This window comes from Diadema antillarum, unplaced genomic scaffold, assembly GCF_040938485.1.
Source record: "Diadema antillarum isolate AM-2024a unplaced genomic scaffold, OU_Dant_1.0 seq00001103_RagTag, whole genome shotgun sequence".
NCBI lineage: Eukaryota > Metazoa > Echinodermata > Echinoidea > Diadematoida > Diadematidae > Diadema > Diadema antillarum.
The window spans coordinates 412,325-434,732 of record NW_027271919.1 but is presented as its reverse complement, the minus strand read 5'-3'; the positions used below and the strand labels follow the sequence as shown (position 1 = coordinate 434,732).

Here is a 22,408-nt window from a genome sequence, read left to right as displayed (position 1 = left end):
ACAGCCTACGTGGAGATGACTGAAAGTTGTGTAGAACTGTGGTGAAACAAATCGAATAGAAAGTAATTTATGTTTTTAACCTTGGAGAATTCTTGCCACCAAGAGAAGTCGCTTTTCTATTTTTATCATCTCATGACCTCAGTACTGTATATCACGTCAAAAAAAAAAATACAATCGGACTTTCATCAACGACAACTTTAGAAATAGAGAATCAATCCAAATGCAATTTCGAGATATGAAGCTGAAACATATTACCTACATCTTACAGAAAACACCATCCAACCTGCTTCAGTAGTCCAAGAGAAATGAGGATCGCTGTAAAGCGTGTCAAGGATCCTTTCCCTCCAAGTTTTGTTCATGGTTTTCTCATTTCCAAGAGTATCCAAGTATACTGAACTTGGAAGAAACGGACCCATGACATGCTTAACAATAATCCGCATTTCGCTATGACCACTTAAGTCAACCATTGAATGGGTTTTCTACAAAATTTAGGTATAAGAATTTAGTTCCATTCCCTAAATTAGCATTCAGATTGTTTAATCATTTTGAAAGTTATCAATGCAGAAATCCGATTGTATTATTTTTTTTTTTTTGGGGGGGGGGACACACTGTATAATAAACTTATACGCTGGCGAGTGATCAGATCACTATTTGAGAGAGGGAAAGGGAAGGGGAAACGGGGGAGGGGGCAGAGAATATAGGTCACTCACCTGTTGGTAATTTATTCTCTATCAAAGTCACGCGTTTGAAATTGCAAATAATGCAGAATAATGTGAAATACACGAAAGACTTAATATCTTTCATGTTTGTATTTGATTAAGCCAACTCTAGTTATTGTGTCTGTGTTAATTTTTGTTTTGTTTCGTTGTGGGATTTCGTGTTTCCATAGTTTTTGTTTTGTTTTTATTATTATTTTATTAATGTGATTATTGTTTTATCATTATTATTATTATTATTATTATCATCATCATTATCATTTTTATTGTTACTATCATCATTATTATTGTTATTGTCATTATCATTATTATTGTTATTATTACTACTACTATTTTGTTTGTTTGGTTGTCGTTGCTTCCGTTCTGCAGTGTTCATAGTGTTATCCAAGACTATGCCCAGAGGTCCTTAAAGAAGTACATGTAGTGGAAGTAAGATTCCACCAATCAGACAAAACAAAATACTCCCCTAAATTCGAGAGAAAATGTATCCGGCCTCCAGTGGAGACCTATATTTTGCAGAAGGATGCACCCTTACCAACAATAACAGATATGGCATTTCATGGACACAGATTGTTTTCTGATGTAAAGTCGGCTCCCCATCTCGGCTACTATAAAAAAGTGCTGCGGCTGGGGCTGTGGTCCATTATTTACAGGTGCGAGATCCGTCAGGTGGCAAAGAATCGACTCGATCCCAAGCTCAATGCTGATTGGCTAATAATAGGTGCTGACATGGCGATTGCGGTGACTGTGATTATACCAAAGTTGCTTAAGATTAATCTGTCATTTAAAAAAAAAGGATCCTAAGTATTTCCCCGATTCATGAACACGAGATGTCAAGTCATAGGTCTGCCACAACACGTGGAGGAAATTTGCACTCGGCAAGACTTTATTATGATGTTCCCCGCTGGGCTTCGTGCCAGCAACATTGGTATCCCTGGGGAGCTGCCAAACTTGGATCTGACTCCTGCCAACATATTTGTTTTCCGTACTCCTAGCCCTCCTCTCATGGACGCATAGTGGTCGAATAGTCTTTACAGACGTTTGGATATGGTAGTGATTTTATTTAACACATTATATGCTTGCTATACTTGCGCACGTTTTACGTTTATCGATATCAAAATTTCTTGTAGTGAAGTTCTGCCTCAACCCTGCTACAAAAGAACCCTGATTTATTCCTTGGGAATAGTGTATCAAAATGAATGATTATCTGTACCACCACTGCTGTGAAAAATACTGATGTATATTAACATGACGGTCATGTTAACCATATGTCTATAGTGATATGAATCACGATGTATCATTACCGGAATAAACATAATTACAATGATACACGTACAACATATATAAAATTAGCAGTTGTCATATCCATCATAGTAATCGCTATAATCTCGGCAATCGTGGTGTAGAGAGGGAATGTATCTTGTGCTGCGACTAACACCGGCATGTATAAGTGATACTTATTACCTCAGAGACCAGTGGAAATAACAACCTCGACCTAGTAATAACTCCGTACGTGAGATGAGGTTTTCTTTCCAGTCTGTGTAAACAGTCTACACTTACAGTCGTGTATACCGGACCGAGACGATACGTGAAGACTCGCTCTTCGTTGATTGAACATCATCGATGTGCGAGCAAACGACGAGGATATTATTCAACGATCAGGGAACCGATGTCGATGATCTTGAAGAAGAAAAGATGGACTTTCTGATCATCGCAAGCTGATCGCATTATCTTTGTTTTCACTGCCAACTTGACGCGGCCAAGCGGCGCGATTCGTAAGCATGGATTTCGTGCGCAGTCGGAAGTATAGCCGGAGTTTTCTCGCTGCTGCGTTGATTCTGTCAGCCGTGTATTGTGTGGTTCTCTACAGAGTGTTTCTCAAAGGAGCGGTTCCAACAGGTAGGTATCGGGATTTTTTAAAAAGTTAAAATTATGATAGATTGTATACAATCATGGGATTTAAAACAGGTCAAAATTATGATAGATTGGAATCACATATATCACAGTAATGATGATGTAATGATACTGATGACTTTTATATTGATAGATAGATATTGACGATAATTTTAAATGAGATCACCTTTTCTATTTTTATGGTGGTAATCAGGCTTTTAATGATTTTCGTGGATCATACTTGATATATCACTATTACTGTGATAGTGATGACGGTGGTTATATAAATCGTGTTATACTGAAGCAATGAAGATGGTAATATTTTGTGATGATGGTATTGGTGATGTGGTCATGGTCTCAGGTGGTGTTGGTTCACAGCATTATTGTGCCATATTATATCAATTTGTGATTATATGTATGATATTGCGTTACTAGCTCAATGTTATAACCACTCCCCTTGTCATCTATGATGAAAATACCGATTACGAAAGTGAAATGATATTGAGCGATAGATGGGATGACAATGAATGAACAAACCACTAGAAGAAAAATCAGAAGATCAGCATATTTCGATGGCCATCGTTTTGCAAGTAGAAACTTTGCAGTCATTATTTATCACGAGTGAATTTCTAGCTCCTCGAGTAGGCCTACCCAGTTTGATTCTTGACCAATTCTGTTTCATCAAAAGCATATTTTGTATTCAAATGAAATTAATGCACATGATGAAGACGCTGCTGTCAATGCCTCTCACGTTTTGTGACTGAATTTTCTTTCTTGGTCTTTGCCAATATCTGATGGTAGGCCCGTATATTACGGCGATTTCAAATTTATATAGGCATACTTGTTTACATCGACGTATAAGTGCTCTTCAAAATGTGTTTTCTTCCAAACCTTGGCAAAACCAGTCTCCTTTCCACCTCCCTGGCAAACTGCTACGTGACATTGCAAAGTTCAACGGTATTTTGGTAAGAGGGTGGCGAGGTCCCACAGGGCGGAAGTCGCGGGATTGGTCCGCTCACTTTGCAGTGTGTGAAGTGGCAGCAGATGGAAATACTGCAGACACCGAGCTTAAGGTCACGTGAGGTCATCCTGGGTCGCGATTTTGAGATTCAACTTCCAGACAGCATAATGGTGTAGTCTTAGATCGAGGCGTTTCAATCTGCAGATGTTCGACTTTTCCTCCGCAATCGGCATAATCGTGATATAGTCCCCACTGCTGCGTGTCCGTACTAAATACAACCCTACCCAACCCTATACCCTAACCCTAGTCAGCGGGTGCACGCGCACTGCGGTGGGGCCTATATGATGGGGACTATATCACAATTATACCACTATTCGACCTGTTGCTTCGTTCAGAGTCTACGGGTCGAAGAGTAGATTAATTTAAAAACGAAAAGACGAACACTTGCACGTGTCTGGAAGCCCTCCCCTCTCTCGGGAAGGAGGGCGGGGAGGGTGAGGACAGGGAAGTGGGAAGTCTACCTCCCTGGTGATGAGGGGGTGGGTTATACGCAGGGATGTAGGCCTATATATAGGCTGGCCTCAATTTCACCATTAGTGTGCTCCGAACGAAATGCAAAACAGAATACATGCACATTATTTTTATCTTGGCGTACGGTACTCATAGTTATCATGATTATGGAAGCTTATGATTATGGAAGCTTATAACAGAGAAAGCGTACCGTTCAAACTCGCCCTGGCGCCTTATGCAGGATCCAGAAATTGAGAAGCAACATAACATATGAAACATCTCCAAGGAGCTGATATTCATACTTTATAGTATGTCTTTAGTAAATACAGCAATAACAGAGAAACCGAATGATAGCGAGGTTAGCTCAAAATCTTACAGTAAATGAGCTACGTTATCGAATTTAGCGGTATTAAAGGGTTCGTTTCCAAGAAATATTGTAAATGAAAAGTGACGATGTTATTCTCCCCCCCCCAAAAAAAAATAAATAAATAAATAAATAAAAAGTTTTCAACTGATATAGACAGATAATAATCTACAAAAAGTTTTAGTTCTTGAAATGAAGTGAAACAGAAAAACGTGTTTCATTTTGCATTGAAATTGTATTTCATTGCAATGTTGACTTTCCGGAGAAACCAACAGCAATTACCAGACCATGATTGCCCGCAAAGAATGAGTTTGTTGATATTTTTGTGCTGAGAAATTGGATAGTATAAATTAATGTGTGAAGTCGTGACATTGTATACGGTTATTGTGCATAGACCACGGCAACAGCAAACTAACTTTCACTTACGTTTATACCATTACAATTATCAATAACTTATAATTTCCATGTACGGTCACACTGCAGTTTATACGTTGTATACTAGACCTTAGAACCACATTTGTCCATTGTTCGCCAAATTTATATTCAATTATATTCATCGTGGTACGTAATATACCAATCGGTGGTAATAATGGTTTTTGTGTTTTGTTACCATAAGTATGTTATACATTAAATTCGATCACGAAATATTTCGTATATTGATCATGCCCGCATGTTATCCATCTTCCTCTTCTTATATGGGCAGGTGTACCCGTAGACTGGCGACACCTTCCTCCCCGGCCAACCTTTGCCAAGTACCCACTCCCTCCTCTTCCAAGCTCCTCCCACTTCCCCATGACAACGGCTCGACCGACCAATCACAACTCGAAACCTGGGCTTCTCACCGATAAAGTATCGATAGATAAAATCTATCGCGATCTCACGATTGTGACGGCCTTTTCTGAGAATCACTACGCAGAAGCTATGGGGCTCATCGGGACGGTTCAGCAGACGATGCCGGAGAAGAAACTCGTGATCTATGACCTCGGAATCGAGCCGGAAAGTTTGGTCAAGGTACGTGGTCGTTTGTATAATGATAGTAGATCATGATTTAGCCTGTAGATCCCTGGGTCACGACATCTCAATATGCATTGTATCATAAAAACACTTTGGCAATTAGAACTATATACGATCATGGATCCGATGCAGATTTTGCTCCCTCAAGAGTCAAAGTACAGATCCACTTAATTCTGAAATTGAGTAAAATCAAACCACGAAAATTTAGTAGGGGCTTAGATGTTATACTGAAATCGGTTCCGAGCTTCAGCGTCTCACATGTTTTATGAAACAATGACGCCATGAGCGTCATTTTTATGGACTTTAGCGCTTTCTAAGAGGCCACTATTATTCTGGCACAATTGTATTAGTCGGAACCATATCTGCGACTATGAGAGGAGGTGCAAGATAATACGATGGCCTACTGAACCTATACCACAGACCGTCATACAAGTTTTTACCATTTTTCAGCTGGACATGAGATGCGTGAAACCTGAGGTCTTGATAGACGAGTTTCCGAATGTCCCTTCAAGGAATTTTGGTAGCGACCGATGTATACCGTTAAAAAATTTCTCTAGCTTTCGTGATCAAATTCATATTTTGAATCAAAGTGACCTTCCTTTTATTTTATTAGATTTTTCCTTCTTTAACGATTTGGAACCCTATCTCACTTGGTACAACAGGTAAAGCAGTTGTGCAGCATTGAAGTCCGACGATTTCCGTTTGAGAATTATCCACCCCACGTCGGCAACCTGCACACTTATGCTTGGAAAGTCATCATTATTAATGTAAGTCACTAACTTGAATCGATTCCGTAGCCCGATAGATGGCTTAATTCTTTAGAATTGTGCCAAAATACTTATTTAACCTGTTTAAGGTATACGAAACTGATACCAGTAATCAGGGATATAATGGTAAAATTATTAACAGATACGCTGTTATACAAGTAGGTTGAGGGGATCATTGATTGATAGATAGATAGATTTATAGATTGATTGGTTGATTGATTGATTGATTGATTGATTGATTTGTTTTATTGGTTTTATTGCTGCATTTCTTTGTCATGTATAAATGTAACACAAAGTCAATTGAACAAACTAATTGTATAACAGTTTATCCCAGGATATGGTAATTCATACAGTATCTGAAAAGTCCAGGGTCAGTTTGTATATCGTAGGCCTTCCAAAGGTTAAAGAATTCATTTTCAGCCGCAATTTTCATAGAGGAATGTCCATCTGATATAATTTGGTGGGAAGAATAGGAATGTTTTTTTTTTCTTTTTACAAAATATATTTTGGATTATCTTACATCCATAGGTGAAATATTAAAGTCAGAGGTCATTGAAATTTGGCGCATATCAATATCATAATCTAGTCATGATTGAGTCTAAGAAATTAAATTTGGGTATTTGATTTGGACTGGCAAATACAATTGCGTAAGTAATGAGTTCCCTTCGTGTGCAAGAGGTTAAAGGTCATCCTCAAAGTGAATGGCCAAGATGAATGAACTTCATCGCAGTGGGAATGAAGGGTCATAGACAGGAGCCGCCAAACAGTTTTTAGTTGGGGGTGGGGGGGGGGACAGGGTAGCTGCCGGTGTCACAGGTGATCCGTTCCGGCCAGTAGATAAGTTCCGACGGAACTAAAAGTCAAGTAAAAATCATCAGTTCCCCAAATACCTGCACTCTGACATTTTAATCATTCATCCAATTGAACCTAGTTTTAGGAAAGTGAACATTCAGCACATTTGTGTCAAACCTGTCATTTTAATATTTTGCCAATTGTGTGAAACTGTCATCACACATTGTCAAGACATTGTACTATAGACCTATTAGGAGAACCATGCATTATGGCGGAGGCATATCAGTAGCCGTAGCGATATATCTAGTTCTCCCTGATCTCTTTCGTCGTCATGGTGGCCATGATACAGTACATGCACGCACCGGGTAATACCGATATGACGTTGGTTATGCCAACCTCTGATTTGAATCGTCTTGAACAGAACAACCGAATGAGTTACTGTAGTCGGGATGTTCGGCATGCTTCATGTTAACTACTGTAATACAAGGAGCTTCATATTGAATACACGTATGAGCTCAAATATCCATCTTCATTTTAATGTCTATTTTCAGCGCTTAGAATCTAATCATTTAGTACGATATCACGACCAATATATACGCCAACGTCTATACATGCATGCTTTTTTTTATCAATTTTGTAACAACTTCAAATGACGGGGTGATTTTTGTGTGTGTGTGTTCAGTTGTCTTTATTCTATTTTGTGTCCGTATGTGTGTGCATAATAAATGAATGCGTGTGTCTGTGGGTTTTTTTTTTTTTCCTGGTTGGGGGGGGGGGGGGGGCTATCTCTTCTGGGGTATCAATGTCTTACACAGAGATTAAACTGGTACTTCAAACAGGCAAGGTATTCTAAAGGGATACGGTATAGTTTTGGTTGAGATAGGCGATTGGAAATTTAACGTTTTGCAAGATAATTAGAAAGCACATATGAAATATTTGAGAGCATACGATTATACTCTAAAAAAAAAATCGAGTGAAAATATTCACTCCTAAAAGAGTGAATACAATAAAGAGTGAATTTAGAGTGAAATTGGAGTGAATTTTGAGTGAAAATGTTCATTTTCACTCATTTTGGAGTGACCTCAGGGATCACTCGAAGATTTTGGGAGTGATCCCTGAGGTCACTCTAAAACTAGTGAAAATGAACATTTTCACTCAAAATTCACTCCAATTTCACTCTAAATTCACTCTTTTTTGTATTCACTTTTTTAGGAGTGAATATTTTCCCTCGATTTTTTTAGAGAGTAAGAGAAATTCAAAGTACATTATACAAAATCGGTTTGGACTGAAAAAAAAAAATACATGTGTAGTTGGCAGATAAGGTGGGTCCATCCTTCAATGTACATTAGGGCCTCTTTGTTTATGCATATATCTCAGCAATTTGAAGCAAATTTGTGTCAAATGAACTCTTAATTCCTAAAAGAATTGAATGCTCTTTTATATTGCAGGTTTCTCATTATTTGTTTGATTTTTTTTTTTTTTTTTTTTGGTTGGAAACCTTAACCCCCCCATCTCAGTCAATCAGCATGTACGATCCATTTAATCTTGAATGCCTTCCCTTTTCATGATAGTGACTGCGGCCCTTAAACAGATCTTCTGTTTTAAGAAAGTAGAGTGCATGCAAAATATAGGGTATCAAAAACTCACGTAAATTTTTGACTTCTAATAATACCCTAACTTGAATATCCAAACAGTGCACCTGTGTCCAAAATCTGATGTTCCACAAAAAAGTTACATTTTCTCTTCGTCAAGTTTCATACGAACATGTATATGCATTTTTTAGTGGAAAATACATATTACATGCACATGTAAAAGGTATACGTGTGAAGCCAATAGTGGCAAGGGGATAGACAGGAATTAAAAGAGATAAGAAAATGAATAACAGCTAGACTATGTACCTGTAACATGAATTGACAGGAAACAGACAGAAATAATATGGTTTAATGTACCCCAAAATGGATTCTATATAAATAAAAAGTAAAAAGGGTAAAAGCTGTGGACTAGCGGAGAAAAAAAACCCATAGAATTAAGAATAAAAAATAAAGAAGAGATTGAGAGTGCGAAGGAGAAAAATAAGGAGAAAAGGATACAAAGGAAAATCTTATTCATCTCGAGTTATAACAGCTTCAAATCATGAAATTTTAATCCATAAATTGTCTCATTATGGCATACGGGGGAAGGCCTTGGAGTGGTTCAGGAGAGCCGAAAAACAATAAGTATCTCTGAACGAGAATAACTCAAGTTTTAGATTTATTAAATGTGGCGTCCCTCAGGGTAGTATATAAGGTCCTTTACTTTTCATTGTTTATATCCTTGACTTCTGCAAATCATCTGACATATTCTCATTTATACTTTTTGCTGATGATTCAAATTTTCTCATCAAAACCCAGTAACTCTCGTCTCGTAAACACCGTCAACTCTGAATTGAAAAAAAAAGTAACTCAGTGGATAAGATCTTCATAAAATCTTCAGAAATAAGTATATGCTTTTTAGTAAGTCCTACGAAATATTAAGCACAGATATTATTTTTGATGATACTCGATTAGAACGTGTATCCCACATAAAATTTCTTGGTATCACAGTGGATGATAAACTTTAGTGGAGGCCTCATATCATTCATAATTGTAAAATAATTTCACGTAATATTGTTATCGTTAACAACAAGTTTCACATTCCGTCATCTTCTTTGTTAACATTGTATTTTCTTTAATATTACCTTATCTCAATTACGGAATTTTAGCATGGGGCAGCGCCCATCAAATTTTATTAGATAAATTATTATTGAAAAAAAAGGTACTTCGTATTATCTGTGGGGTTTCGCCACGTTTCCACTCAGATTAATTATTCATCACTAATATAAGATTTTTAAAAAAATTAAAGATTTTTTTTTCTTTTTCAACTGGGTCAATGATCATGTTCAACTACAACACAAATGCTCTCCCCAATAGTTTTAATTCAATGTTTCCACGAAATCAATGTTTTTTATGATTATCCTATACTAGGCGGTCTAATGAGTTTCATCTACCCCTTTAGACAACCTTATTAGCTCAGAATACATTTATATACACCGGCCCTAAATCTTGGAATTCATTAAGTTCTGAAATAAAAGATTCTCCATCGTTATACCCTTTTTAGCGTAATTTGACATCTTTTTTTTTTTTTTTTTGGGGGGGGGGGGTAAATTCTGGCTGAGATATTCATGTTCATTACCTATAAAGGTTGCAGCAAACATGAGGTTTATCATCAGTTATTGAATTCATCCTTGCGCAATGAAAAACGGCATTACAAAGTACGTGTAATGAAATTCGGCATTTTATTTCCATTATTTTTCCACAGTTGCATGCAGTCACCAGCTGTCCGAAATACTTCCTCGATCCCCTCTTCCGTTTCTCTTGTTCAGCGTGTAGGCATTCTCTCTGTTTCTTTCTTTCCTTTCTTCCTTTGATTTTTTTTTTTTTTTTTTGGCTCTATTCCTTTCAGTCGTATCCCCCTCAGCTTAGTCAGGTCATGTTGTTGTGTCTTTGTTGTTTGTTTCATTTTGTCTTATTTTTGTATCATATGTACGTTCATGTAATTATAATAAGTATTTTTGAAGATATTTTTGAAGAGTGGTCCACAATCTACAAGCAATGCTTTTTAGTGGACCTCTCAGTCCTCATTTTCACCCTTCAAACATAACTTTGAAATTTCAGTATGTGCATATCTTTATTAGTTTGTTGATTACCATTGATTGTCATACTTTGTAATGTATATATGCTTATGATTGAATTTCGATTTACTGTGTGTTATGTTTTGTTGAAGAAAAAAAATGAGAATGAAATAAATAAATTAAATAAATGCAATGAGACCTGGTCTAGACACCAACGAGATAAAAACTGCAATGCTAGACAGACAAACTTGGAGTGCCATTGTGGATCGAGAACACCACTCGAATTAAGCAAGTATAAAGCAAATGCAATGAAATCCACATGTACAACTCGATTAGTCCCCTGCATACACGTTAACAATTTGTTTGCAGACTAAGCAGCATTTTTTTTTTGAAGTACACCTTTACAATCATTTTCTTATCAGAACAAAGCTCACTGAAAAAGCATGTTTATCCACGCTGCACCCTACCAGCAAAACCTCCCCCTCTCTTCCTTCCCACTTCAAGCAGCCTCTTTAATGTAGAGTCTATAACTACAGTATTATCATGCTCTTTCGTTGAAGTTTTCTCTAAATAAAGGCTAATCGCACCACACTGTCTGTGCAACGGCTCCAGATGATCGATCGTACGTATGTGTGCATGCTATTTAGCTAATACATTGTACAGTAATTCATTTCTTCGCGTTACTTGTACGAGGCTATATATGATTCATTTAAAGGGACATTATCAGAACGTAAAAATAGGTTTGTCATTACTATCATTTAAAAATGAAGAAATAGCTTGTTTAGATTTTTTTTGGTTTGGTGTAGGCATCCACAATAAACAGATGATATTATTTTGTTTTTAATAAGGCCTACTCGCACAACCCGGATAGGATCGGCGGTTGCGGAACGTTTCTGCGTACTGCCTATTGTGCGGTATATTCGTTCCGGCGGAACCAATCAACTGAATTCGGCCAGTATGTTGGTTCCCCCGGAACCCGGAACGGATCGCCTGTGACACCGGCTGATGTGATTAAGGGTTATGGATCAATGGTAACATGGGCTGCTTGCATGTCTTCGCCTATTTCGTTTATGGCAGTGAAAACATAATACATGTTTGATCTAACAGCCTTGATCTAGTACGTTTAGATTTTCTTGATTCATTCCGCATCATTTCTGATCATGAGGAACTATTGATTTTTGTGTTTTTCTTTCAGATAACGTTACACGAATTTGGCGCCATTTTCTGGGGAGATGCGTCGGTGCGTTTTAAGGACTCGTTACGTCATCTCGTCCCCTATGTGTTGCGTCACCGTGGTTACATGACGCACTTTCATGCCTTTGACACTCATGGTGAAACGGACACTCGTCTTGGCCACATCGCGTTTTTCACATCTCCCAAAATGTTCGCTGCTCTTGGCATAAAACGAACAGAGTACATGTCTGTACGCAACGCAACGCCATTCGCCGCAGCGAACAGACAACTATTCATCAAAAATGACTATTTGTTACAGCATTTGATTGACCCCTTACTCGACTGCGCGCTTAAAGAGGCATGTATTAGTCCGCCGGGGGCGCGTCTTGGAAAACATCGTTTCGATGCATCCGCGTTGTCACTCATAATCTATAAGAATATGCTCAACGAGTGGACACCAGCGAACAACGATAATACAGTATTTGATCGTCTCATCGATATTCGTCGAACGACGTCAGACAGGTTCATGGCTAGAAGCTGCCCGAAAGGCTGGAAATGACGTCATATTAAGTGACATTATACAACATTACGCAATGTGATGGAAGACTATCGACTGTTGAGTATCACCACCGTGTATGCACAGTGGTATCAAATAGTAGCGTAGCGATTTCAAAACGTGTTTTGCTTCAAAAACGTGATTTTCTGTCTGTATAGCGGCATCAGCTAATAATATTAAATTTTGATTGATTTGAATGTCAATATATAATAGATCATTAAAAAAATGTATGCGCGTGTGTGTAGAAGATGTCTGTATGTGTGTGTGTGGGGGGGGGGGTTATTGGTTTACCTTGATTACAATACAGTGTAGGCTGTCGATGAATCACCGGCAGTACATGTATTTGTTGGGTTTTTTTTTCTCTCTCTCTCTTTCAGGAAGGGGGGGGGTGCCCTTTCCTGGACGAAAGTTCATATCCTAAACAAACATTAAAGAGGTCTACCAACTTGAAAGGCCTATCTTATGCCGTTCATACCCTTAAATTTATGTACTGGTCGATGAGATTTTTTTAAAAGCAATTTTGAAACTCGAATGAGTTTTTCATCACATACACTGTATTAATCGTCATCCCTCATTTTTTTTTATATTCTCAATAAAAACAAGTTAAGAGCCATCTATTCCTATACTCGCGACGATAAAGTTGTTAATATAAATAATTATTACACAGTATTTCTACAATGTTTGAATAGAAAGTCACGATTTATTATACATGCATTGTATGGTAAATTTTATGAAATGAAAATTGAATTGAAAAATGTTTGTCCTTAGCATTTTCATCCCCGACGAAGGGAGAACCCCCGAAAATTTGGATTTTTAATAAATAAAAATTGGCATATAATGCATTCCTCTATCATGACATTCCTTCCACTTCTATTACTGCCAATATGCGGATCATGTAACTTAAATGACATAATATCAAAATGTGTATGTTTATTCTTTAACCCTTTGTGTATAATATCTTGAGTGCCCTTTGCCACAAAAGGCTCCATAGCGTTGTTCACATTATCCTAGCAGGTCCTTGGCTCAATAAGGGTTAATGTAAGTGATTATGAATGATTATAAAATGGATATATGGATCCTTATCAAATGATTGGCTAAGAGCCGGTCACATGACACGCATCATTTCCACTGTTACGTCGACCGTGCATTTTTTCCTAGCAAGCGTATTATAATTATGCGTATTATGTGAGAGTTGACGCCATGTTCTTTTTTTCAGTGAGATAATCGCCAGTAACGCAGTCGTTATAGAATATAACAAGAATATTCTTGGAGATATTATAAAGATATTCTATGCTTGATTCATTCATTTTCCTCGTTTTCAGCAACTTCAATCTCAAATATGTCAAGTTGATAAAAAGGATAATGACTTTCTTGCTTTGCTTTAAAAAGTCAGTAGTAGCATGAAGAGTTTAAACAAGACATCACGTTCTATCAATTTGAGATGTTTAAGGTTAAAGCTGCAGAAAAACATTACATGTATTATATATGATATATATGAAGGGTTTGTTTGCAAAAACCGATAAGTCCATTTTTGACGATTTTGAAGTACGATCTCTGTCATAAAGTACAAAATAATACCTTTTGAATGATATATTGGTCACTACATATAAAGGTATATTTTTTAAGTTATGGTCAAAAGAAGCAAAGATTTTCTTATTATTCTCTTTATTTTTCTTGACCTTTAATCGCAAATATCTCCATTTGTTAAATATGGACTTATCGGTTTTTGCAAACAAACTCTTCATATATGTATATATATATATATATATATATATATATATATATATATATATATATATACTGTATGTACATAATTTTGAAAACGTCTTCAAAAAAATTCTTGTCTGCGTAACAAGTGCGGTAGCAGTGAAAAGTTGTAATTTTTTCTCTCTGATAATGACCTTGCTCTAAATTTGAAAATCTGTTTTTGCGTTCAACCTCAATGAAATACAGAAAGTATACTTTAAAGTATCCTACCATACACGACATAGGAGAAAGCATACATGACATAAAATGACAGAATCTTGAATTCTACTCATTTTTTCAATTTACTGACTGTTATTGAACCTGCATGATCATTAAACTATTTTTTAAACCAATCTGATTTTAACAATTGTTGTTGTCTTTGTTACATTATGCATGTTATTGAAGAGTCCTTGTGGTTTATTACGATAGTGACTGCAATTCTTTTTGTAATCCAAATGTGTTGGTAAAAGTTTGTAGAATAGTGATGGTATCAAACGATTGATTCGAAAGGTATGTGCATGGTGTCGAGTAATCCATATCAAAAATGGTGATTACAAACACATATTATTGTCACATTGAAAAGTTTCAGGGAAAGCATCATACGATACAATTTATCTATCTATCTATTTATCTATAATCATTGTTGTTATCATTATTTCATAATGATAATAACAATTATCAATTATTATCATGATTATTCAATTAACTATTTTTTTATTCATTCATTCATAATTCATTCATTCATTCATTGTTTTATCTATTTAGTGTCAGTATGGTAGCTCTGCAAGTGGCTATAAAAACTGGTATTCTCAGAGGCCCTAAACGTATATCACAAAATACTCTTATTGTAGACGCATTAAGACAAGAAAGAAACAATATAATACACGTACATAATGCAGTTACCGTACACTTACAGTACAACATGGCCACATTGCTGAGTATAGCGGAGACAGAAAATACATAGATAATTCAATTTGTAGCACCGCAATGCACTGAAAGGGATAGGGCCTATCTCACTTTATTAGGATCTCAAAAAGAGAAGAGTGTAAAATACGACACATCTTTCTTGATTCTCTACATTCCACATTAACGTGTGAATATTGGTAAGCCCTACATTTATGAAAATAATATTATTATGTAAACTTCTATCTTTCTTAGAAATAATCAACACATATACGTAGATATGAACACTCTTTAACAATTTTATTAATCTGTACGTGATGAAACAATGGTTAGTGATGACAACCCTATAAAAATTCAAAGGAGAAGACACGCTTGTATACGAGCGATCAAAAAAAAAAAGACGCCAAAAAAGCAACAAAAAAGTAGGCACCTACAAGTCAAATGTAAGTCGAGATACTATACACTGTTTATGTAGATTATACAAGCGGACGAAAAATAATTGGGATGGTATACTTGTATAAATGTGTAAGGTCTAGGTCTCATCCTAATATTGTCTGGTTACAATTGAGTATATGAATATAAGAACGACCCAAGTCCATGGAAGATCATTTCGAGTAAACTAAAAGAAAACTTCATATCTTTTTTATTTGTCCAATAATATTCTATTTAACTGTGATGGGAAGGCAACATTGTATATACAAATTAGAACATATATTATTATGACAATTAACATTTACATTAATTGTGTAGAGGCCATTTTGTGTGGTGGACTTGAGTCGTTCTTTGATTCATATACATGATATTCTGCTATAGAGATGGGAGAAGGATGAGAGAGGGCGCTATTATATGAATGTAAGAATGACCCAAGTCCTTCATTCTTACATTAATATAAGATTTAACTCATTCATTTCAGGCACTTCCGGGGGTAATTAGGATTTATCATTTACACACAAGATGAGTCCATGCATAAGCTACAATTTCCCATGTCAAACTGAATTTGGCAAAAAATTGGACTTGGGTCGTTCTTATATTCATATACTCAATTTTATTATAGGTTCAATTCATACAGAGGTAACGGACTATAGTAAACGTGGGAGAGAATAACGCGCAATCTTAAACGGTGTGTACAGTTCTGGTTGAGGTGAGGATTTAGAGCATGCAATAACTAAGGGGTATCAAAAGTTTATTCGATGAAAATCGGCTTTGAAATGGCTGAGATATCCTAAAACAAGGTGAAACAAAGAGATCCTAATAAAAGGCGTGGCCTGTCGCCTTTTATTATTATCACTTTTTTGGATATCTCAGCCATTTGAAAACCAATTTTCATCAAATAAACGTTGAATCCTTCTTAAAATTGCATGCTCTTTCATATTTCATAAGAGGTTTCTCATTATCTCACTTTGGAATGTTATAAACCTGAATCCCTACCTCAACCATTACTGTACAGTCCCTTTAAAGGAAAAATCAGGAAAATAAGACCAGTTGGAAAAGGGAAGAGTTATTTTTCAGCTTCCGTTGAAACAAATCGATTCTATTGGCTCAAATAGAGGGATGCTTACAGTTGATTGTACGTCATGCGAATGGATATCATTTCTGCATTTTTACATAAAGCAGAATGGTAGATAATAGGGGCACCTATGAGTAATGGCTTCTTCAACATATAGGAAAGAACGTTTATACAATTGGTTATGTGAAAAGATTTTGCATAGAAGCTCGCCAAGCATCAATTTCTTTCTGAAGATTTGACACATTTTTTTTTAGATATTACAAGCATCACAGTTTGACCATAATGGGCCGAATGCTTCAAGCAAAAGCACAAGCTCGTCTAGCAAAAGGTCTAGCTCAAGCAATTGCTTAAATCCATAAATGCATAACCTTTTGCTTATGCTAACACCTTTTGCTTGTCCCGCACAAGCAATTGCTTGCGTTTTCAACAAAAGGGACTTCACGCCTGTGCGAACACAAGAACAAAGGCGAGTGTGACAGCATGTATTTGAAAGGGCATGTGTGTGTGGAAACATTTCCTGACATAGCAGAAGAGACAAGCAGACACATACACACACATCTACACACACATACGTATTACTGGCTGATTCTCATCACTGCAGCTTATAGTAGCCCGGATCTGCCAGATCGCATGCGGAGAGAGGTCTCCTTGCTCTCTACCGAAGTCAGACATCCTACCTGATTTTCATCACATTTTGCGTGCTAACCACTGGACATTCCCGTTGTTGAAATGACAAAGTGTCTTACACTACTCAGGAGTAATTTCTTGTAGATTTATACCACTCCTTCACAAGTGTGGTCTTTCTTTCATGAATATGAAAATGATTAAAAAAGGGAACGTTCCGGTTAAGCAAAAGCTCAAGCTCATTTTACAGAGCTTGGAAAATCGTAAGCAATTGCTAGCAAGAACTAGCAAAAGGTATGTTTTATGCATACGTTTTTAAGCAAATGCTTGGTCTCTAAGCAATTGCTTGAGGGCAGCAAGCAATTGCTTGTGCTTGGTAGCAAAAGCTTCTGCTCGCAAGCAATTGCTTGTTTTTATGCATACGGATTCGAGTAAAAGGCTAGCACAAGCAATTGCTAGCGTTTATACATTCGGCCCAATGACGGCACTCATCTGCTTATAGCACATGATACTGCCAGGAGAGATTTACAAAACAAAGATTCTGATAATTATGCTTGATGCGAATTTAGTATCCGCTATGACAGTCTGTCACTAATTTTATGTCTGTAATAAATTATTTCAAGTGATTTCGAGATATCTTATACGTGTTCCTTCTGTAATAAACCATCAATACACAGTCATTACCATTGTCCTTTTAAAGCTTTTTAAAATAAGATTTACTCCTTTTGCCGTCTGTGCATTAGTAGTGTCTGTCTATTCTTTGGTGTGTTGCGTGTGCTTAGAGCGGGACCACAAATTTAGCGCTTCCGAACTACTATAACTTGTTGTCAAAGAGATTTTTCTCCTCCCCACCACCCACTACTGGGGAAAATCTCTTTGCTTGTAGTAAAGTCAAATGCTGCCCTCTACTGATAGCATATTGGCAATCACCATGACAATGATTATAGTCACGTGACTGTCCACCATCTTTTCAGTGTGTACTGCGGATACGATAACACACACAGGCGTCGAGCAATGTACTGTAGCAATCTACTTGGTATTGTACAGGTTTTATTAGTGCACAATCTAGCACGCAAAATGGAAGGGAACTACATTGTAGGGGGAGCGGTATACTTGCACCTGACCAGGCAGATACTTTGTTTTTCGATATGATCACCTCAAGTAAGTTACAATTATATATTTTCAGCATATCCAAATGTGTAGCAAACGTTTCAATTCAAGTTTCAACATTCATTTTGTCAAAGTTGTGAGAAATTTGCGAAACATGTTGAGTGCGATGTTGACAGTCTCTCTGTCTGTGTCAGAGAGAAGCCGGTATGCAAATGCAAATGGTAACTATATTATGACTGTGTCTGTTGTGTGAGCTTCTCACGAGCTCACTCTGCCCTTTGTATAGAAATCTATATGAGATGTCAAAGTCAAAGTCAAGAGAGCATGCAATTCTACAGGGGTATCAAAAGTTTATTTGATGAAAATCGGTTTTGAAATGGCTGAGATATCCAAAAACAAGGTGAAACAAAAAGATCCTAACAAAGTTAATAAAAGGCGTGGCCTGTCGCCTTTTATTATTATCACTTTTTTTTTATTCAGCTATTTGAAAACCAATTTTCATCAAATAAATGTCGAATCCTTCTTAAACAAGTTAAAGTAAAAATTACAGGCCTAGGTAGACAAGTGAGGTCTAGGCCTACCACTTTTGCCAGTGCAGTAGACCTAGGCAACCTATGGTTCTAGTACTTCTACCACTTATTTTACCAGTAGACCTACCACTTATTTTACCAGCAGTAGGAACAATGTTAGATCTAAGTTACAGTTATTGTTAGGCCTAACGCTACAGTAGGCCCAATGCTTTAAAAATGTTCCCCTTTTGTTGACATTGTGTGTCACTTGAGCATGGCTTAATAAATAAAAAGGTCATTAACAAGAGAAGATTTGGGAATCTGTTGACAGTGTTGTGCTGGACCTCACTTTTCTGTATTGTTGCATTTTGAGCTGGACTTCACATATTTTTAATTTTTATATCAATTTTTCCTGATGCGTAACGTCAATTACCATTAAGTCGCCACTACCTAAAAAAGTCGCTAGACTAGGTTACATCGCATGTAACGCATGCCGCAATCAGAAATCAGCCGGGGCGACAGATTTTCATTGGTCTCAAAAGACATTCCTTATTCACCTTTTTCCTCCATAAAAACACAAATAATTATAATCCAAATTATTTCACCATATCCAGTGTAATGCACTTGTCAATGTAATGACGCACCCCACTACCCCCGGACATGGGTGCGTCATGGTCATTTTTTGACTGACCACACGGGGTTTTTGACGGACACCACAGTCACTTTTTTGACGGACATAACGCTGCAAGTGACGAACACCACAGTCACTTTTTTGACGGACAACACGTTGAAAGTGACGCACACCTCGGTCACTTTTTTGACGGACATCCTCGGTACATTTGACGCACCCCCGTAAATACTGAAACGATTTTTGCATACGTTTTATTCAAGCAATTTCATTTTCTTTTGGTTCGTACACATAATTTGTAAAAGTTTCGGCAAGTTTCCCTTACCATGTAAGCACCGTATTGTCATTCACCGTACATCACGCTGCTGCTACGATATTCCGTACAGTAGTATGTATTCTGTGCATGCAATCCATACATGACAATCACATGTGTGCAGAATGCGCTGTGTGTGCGCGGCCATTGCTAGTGCGGTGGATGCATACTGCTGCAGCGCAGGTAGGTACACACCACGCCACGGCATTCATATTCCCGCTCGAGTACTGCGTAACTACAGCCTAGTCGCGGTACGTAGAGATTCGCACAGCTAACAGCGTCGCGCGCGCGTCTGGCCGACCAGCTGGTCGGGCTATCCCGCGAGCAGAAAATGGCTTGCGGCAGGCAGTTCTTCTGCTGCCGTTTCGACAGGAAAGATTGAACTAAGTTGTTACATCGCTGAACAGTCCCTGGTTTGAGATTGAGTATGCATGATTTCATGGGTTTGTTGGAGGGAAAATGTAAGGAGAAAGGGTGGCTTTTAAATTCTTTGCTTGCCAGATTCTGGCAAGCATTTTTTCCTCTTATTCCAAAACGCTTCCGACTTTGATTTTCACTTGCCGCGGGAAAGCGCTCACTGTAATTTCACTCGCGGTACGTGTATCCGGGACCGGTAGCGTGCAAAAATGCGTGTAGTTTTCCATAGCCGAGTAACGTACCATGACGCACCCCTCGGTTCAAAATAATGCGTGTTATTTTCCATAGCCAAGTGACGTACCATGACGCACCCCTCGGTCAAAATTTTGACCGACAATGATGGGATTTTGACGCACCCCTCGGTCAAAAATTTGACGGACAAAGCTGGTAAAATGACGAACACCTGGGTCACAAATTTGACGGACCTAACGAGGAAATGACGCACCCATGTCCGGGGGTAGTGGGGTGAGTCATTACATTGACAAGTGCATAACAGGTGACAAAACCATTTTCAAATGCGAGAATGTTTTTGATTTCGAATGGATTTCAGGTGGCAGATTAACATTTAAAGCTTTTCAAACGCTGTGTGATACACATTGGGCCGGATGCATCAAAACGCTAGCAATTGCTTGTGCTAGCCTTTTACAATGTACTTGAATCCGTATGCATAAAAACAAGCAATTGCTTGCGAGCGAAAGCTTTTGCTAGCAAGCACAAGCAATTGCTTGCTGCCCGCAAACAATTGCTTAGAGACCAAGCATTTGCTTAAAAACGTATGCATAAAACATACCTTTTGCTAGTTCTTGCTAGCAATTGCTTACGATTTTCCAAGCTCTGTAAAATGAGCTTGAGCTTTTGCTTAACTCGGACGTTCCCTTTTAAGTATCATTTTCATATTCATAAAAGAAAGACCACACTTGTGCAGGAGTGGTATAAATCTACAAGAAATTACTCCTAAGTGGTGTAAAAAACTTTTTCGTTTCAACAACGGGAATGTCCAGTGGTTAGCACGCAAAATGTGATGAAAAACAGGTAGGATGTCTGACTTCGTTGAGAGCAAGGAAACCTCTCTCCACGTGCGATCTGGCAGATCCGGGCTACTACTGTATAAGCAGTGATGGGAATCAGCCAGTGCGTGTGTACAATGTATGTATAGATGTGTGCGTGTGTCTGTGTGTGCATTTATGAGTGTCATTTCAGAGCTCTTCTGCTATGTCAGGAAATGTTTTCGCAAACACACGCCCTTTCAAATGCATGCTGTCACACTCACCTTTGTTCTTGTGTTCGCACAGGTGTGACGTCCCTTTTGTTGAAAAGGCAAGTAATTGCTTCTGCGGGACAAGTAAAAGGTATAAGCACAAGCAAAAGGTTACAAATGCATAATGGATTTAAGCAATTGCTTGAGCTAGACCTTTTGCTAGACAACTTGTGCTTTTGCTTGAAGCAATTGCTTACAAGCAATTGCTTGTTTTATGCATTCGGCCCAATGCATCCTACATTTGAAGTGTGTGTAGACCTACACATGCGCTAAATACTTGTAACTAACGTATATCTGTGTACGTGGGGCGCTATGGGCGGCGAACTAATTCAGTGCCTATTGCTAGTTCGCCAACCCAGGAGTGCATAGGAAATACACGCAAGTGGTTACTACGTACATTGTATATGGTAATTTATGTTACAACTTACAGCGCACACAACAGATAAGGGATGGTCTTGGTCTGCGTACACGTAAACAAATGCAATCATTGACTGCCGAATCACAGACCATGTCGCAGATCGGATTAATATTCTAAATGGTTGCTATCGGCAAGCTTAATTATGCTATTTGTGGGGCGATTTGCGCGCGCCATCATTGGCTGCCGATAAACTGTAATTTCCCCCTCATCTATTCTTGAACCTAATATTTTTTGCATGGCATCCTACATACAAATTGCAATGTAGGCCATGCGCCCTACTGAGGGCTGAACTAGAAATTTTCCAAAAATCCATTTCTAATGTTGTAGAACAATAGGTATCAAACTTCAAATTCTCTTTGCAATGTGAAATGACCTATTATTGATGTATAGCTTTATGTTGTTTTGATTGTGTATTTCTTCTCAGGTCTGAAAGATTGGCATCAAAGGTTGTGAGAAGTGCAATCCCACAGGCACTGTCACAGATGTCTGCTCTGGTTTCCCAGTGACTCTGACTGAGCCCCCCACCCAAAACAAAAAAAAGGAAATAAGATGAAGTACAATAAATAATTAAATTAATCCG

At 37.8% G+C, this 22,408-nt stretch overlaps 1 protein-coding gene across 1 annotated transcript; it reads left to right on the top strand.

Annotated features, from left to right (window-relative positions):
- The first annotated feature begins 2,578 nt into the window (after positions 1-2,578).
- Positions 2,579-22,334, top strand: LOC139743680 (uncharacterized). Its single transcript, XM_071654139.1, has 5 exons — positions 2,579-2,615; positions 5,148-5,455; positions 6,121-6,225; positions 11,862-12,049; positions 22,253-22,334. Exons 2-5 carry the CDS (start codon positions 5,237-5,239, stop codon positions 22,332-22,334), a joined length of 594 nt encoding a protein of 197 aa, XP_071510240.1. The 5' UTR covers positions 2,579-2,615; positions 5,148-5,236.
- The last annotated feature ends 74 nt before the right edge of the window (positions 22,335-22,408 follow it).

Excerpts from the sequence above, each read along its gene's own strand:
- LOC139743680 (XM_071654139.1), top strand. The coding sequence starts at position 5,237 with ATGACAACGGCTCGACCGACCAATCACAACTCGAAACCTGGGCTTCTC. Across the intron at positions 5,456-6,120 it reads AGCCGGAAAGTTTGGTCAAG|GTAAAGCAGTTGTGCAGCAT; the intron begins GTACGTGGTCGT and ends TTGGTACAACAG. Across the intron at positions 6,226-11,861 it reads GGAAAGTCATCATTATTAAT|ATAACGTTACACGAATTTGG; the intron begins GTAAGTCACTAA and ends TTTTTCTTTCAG.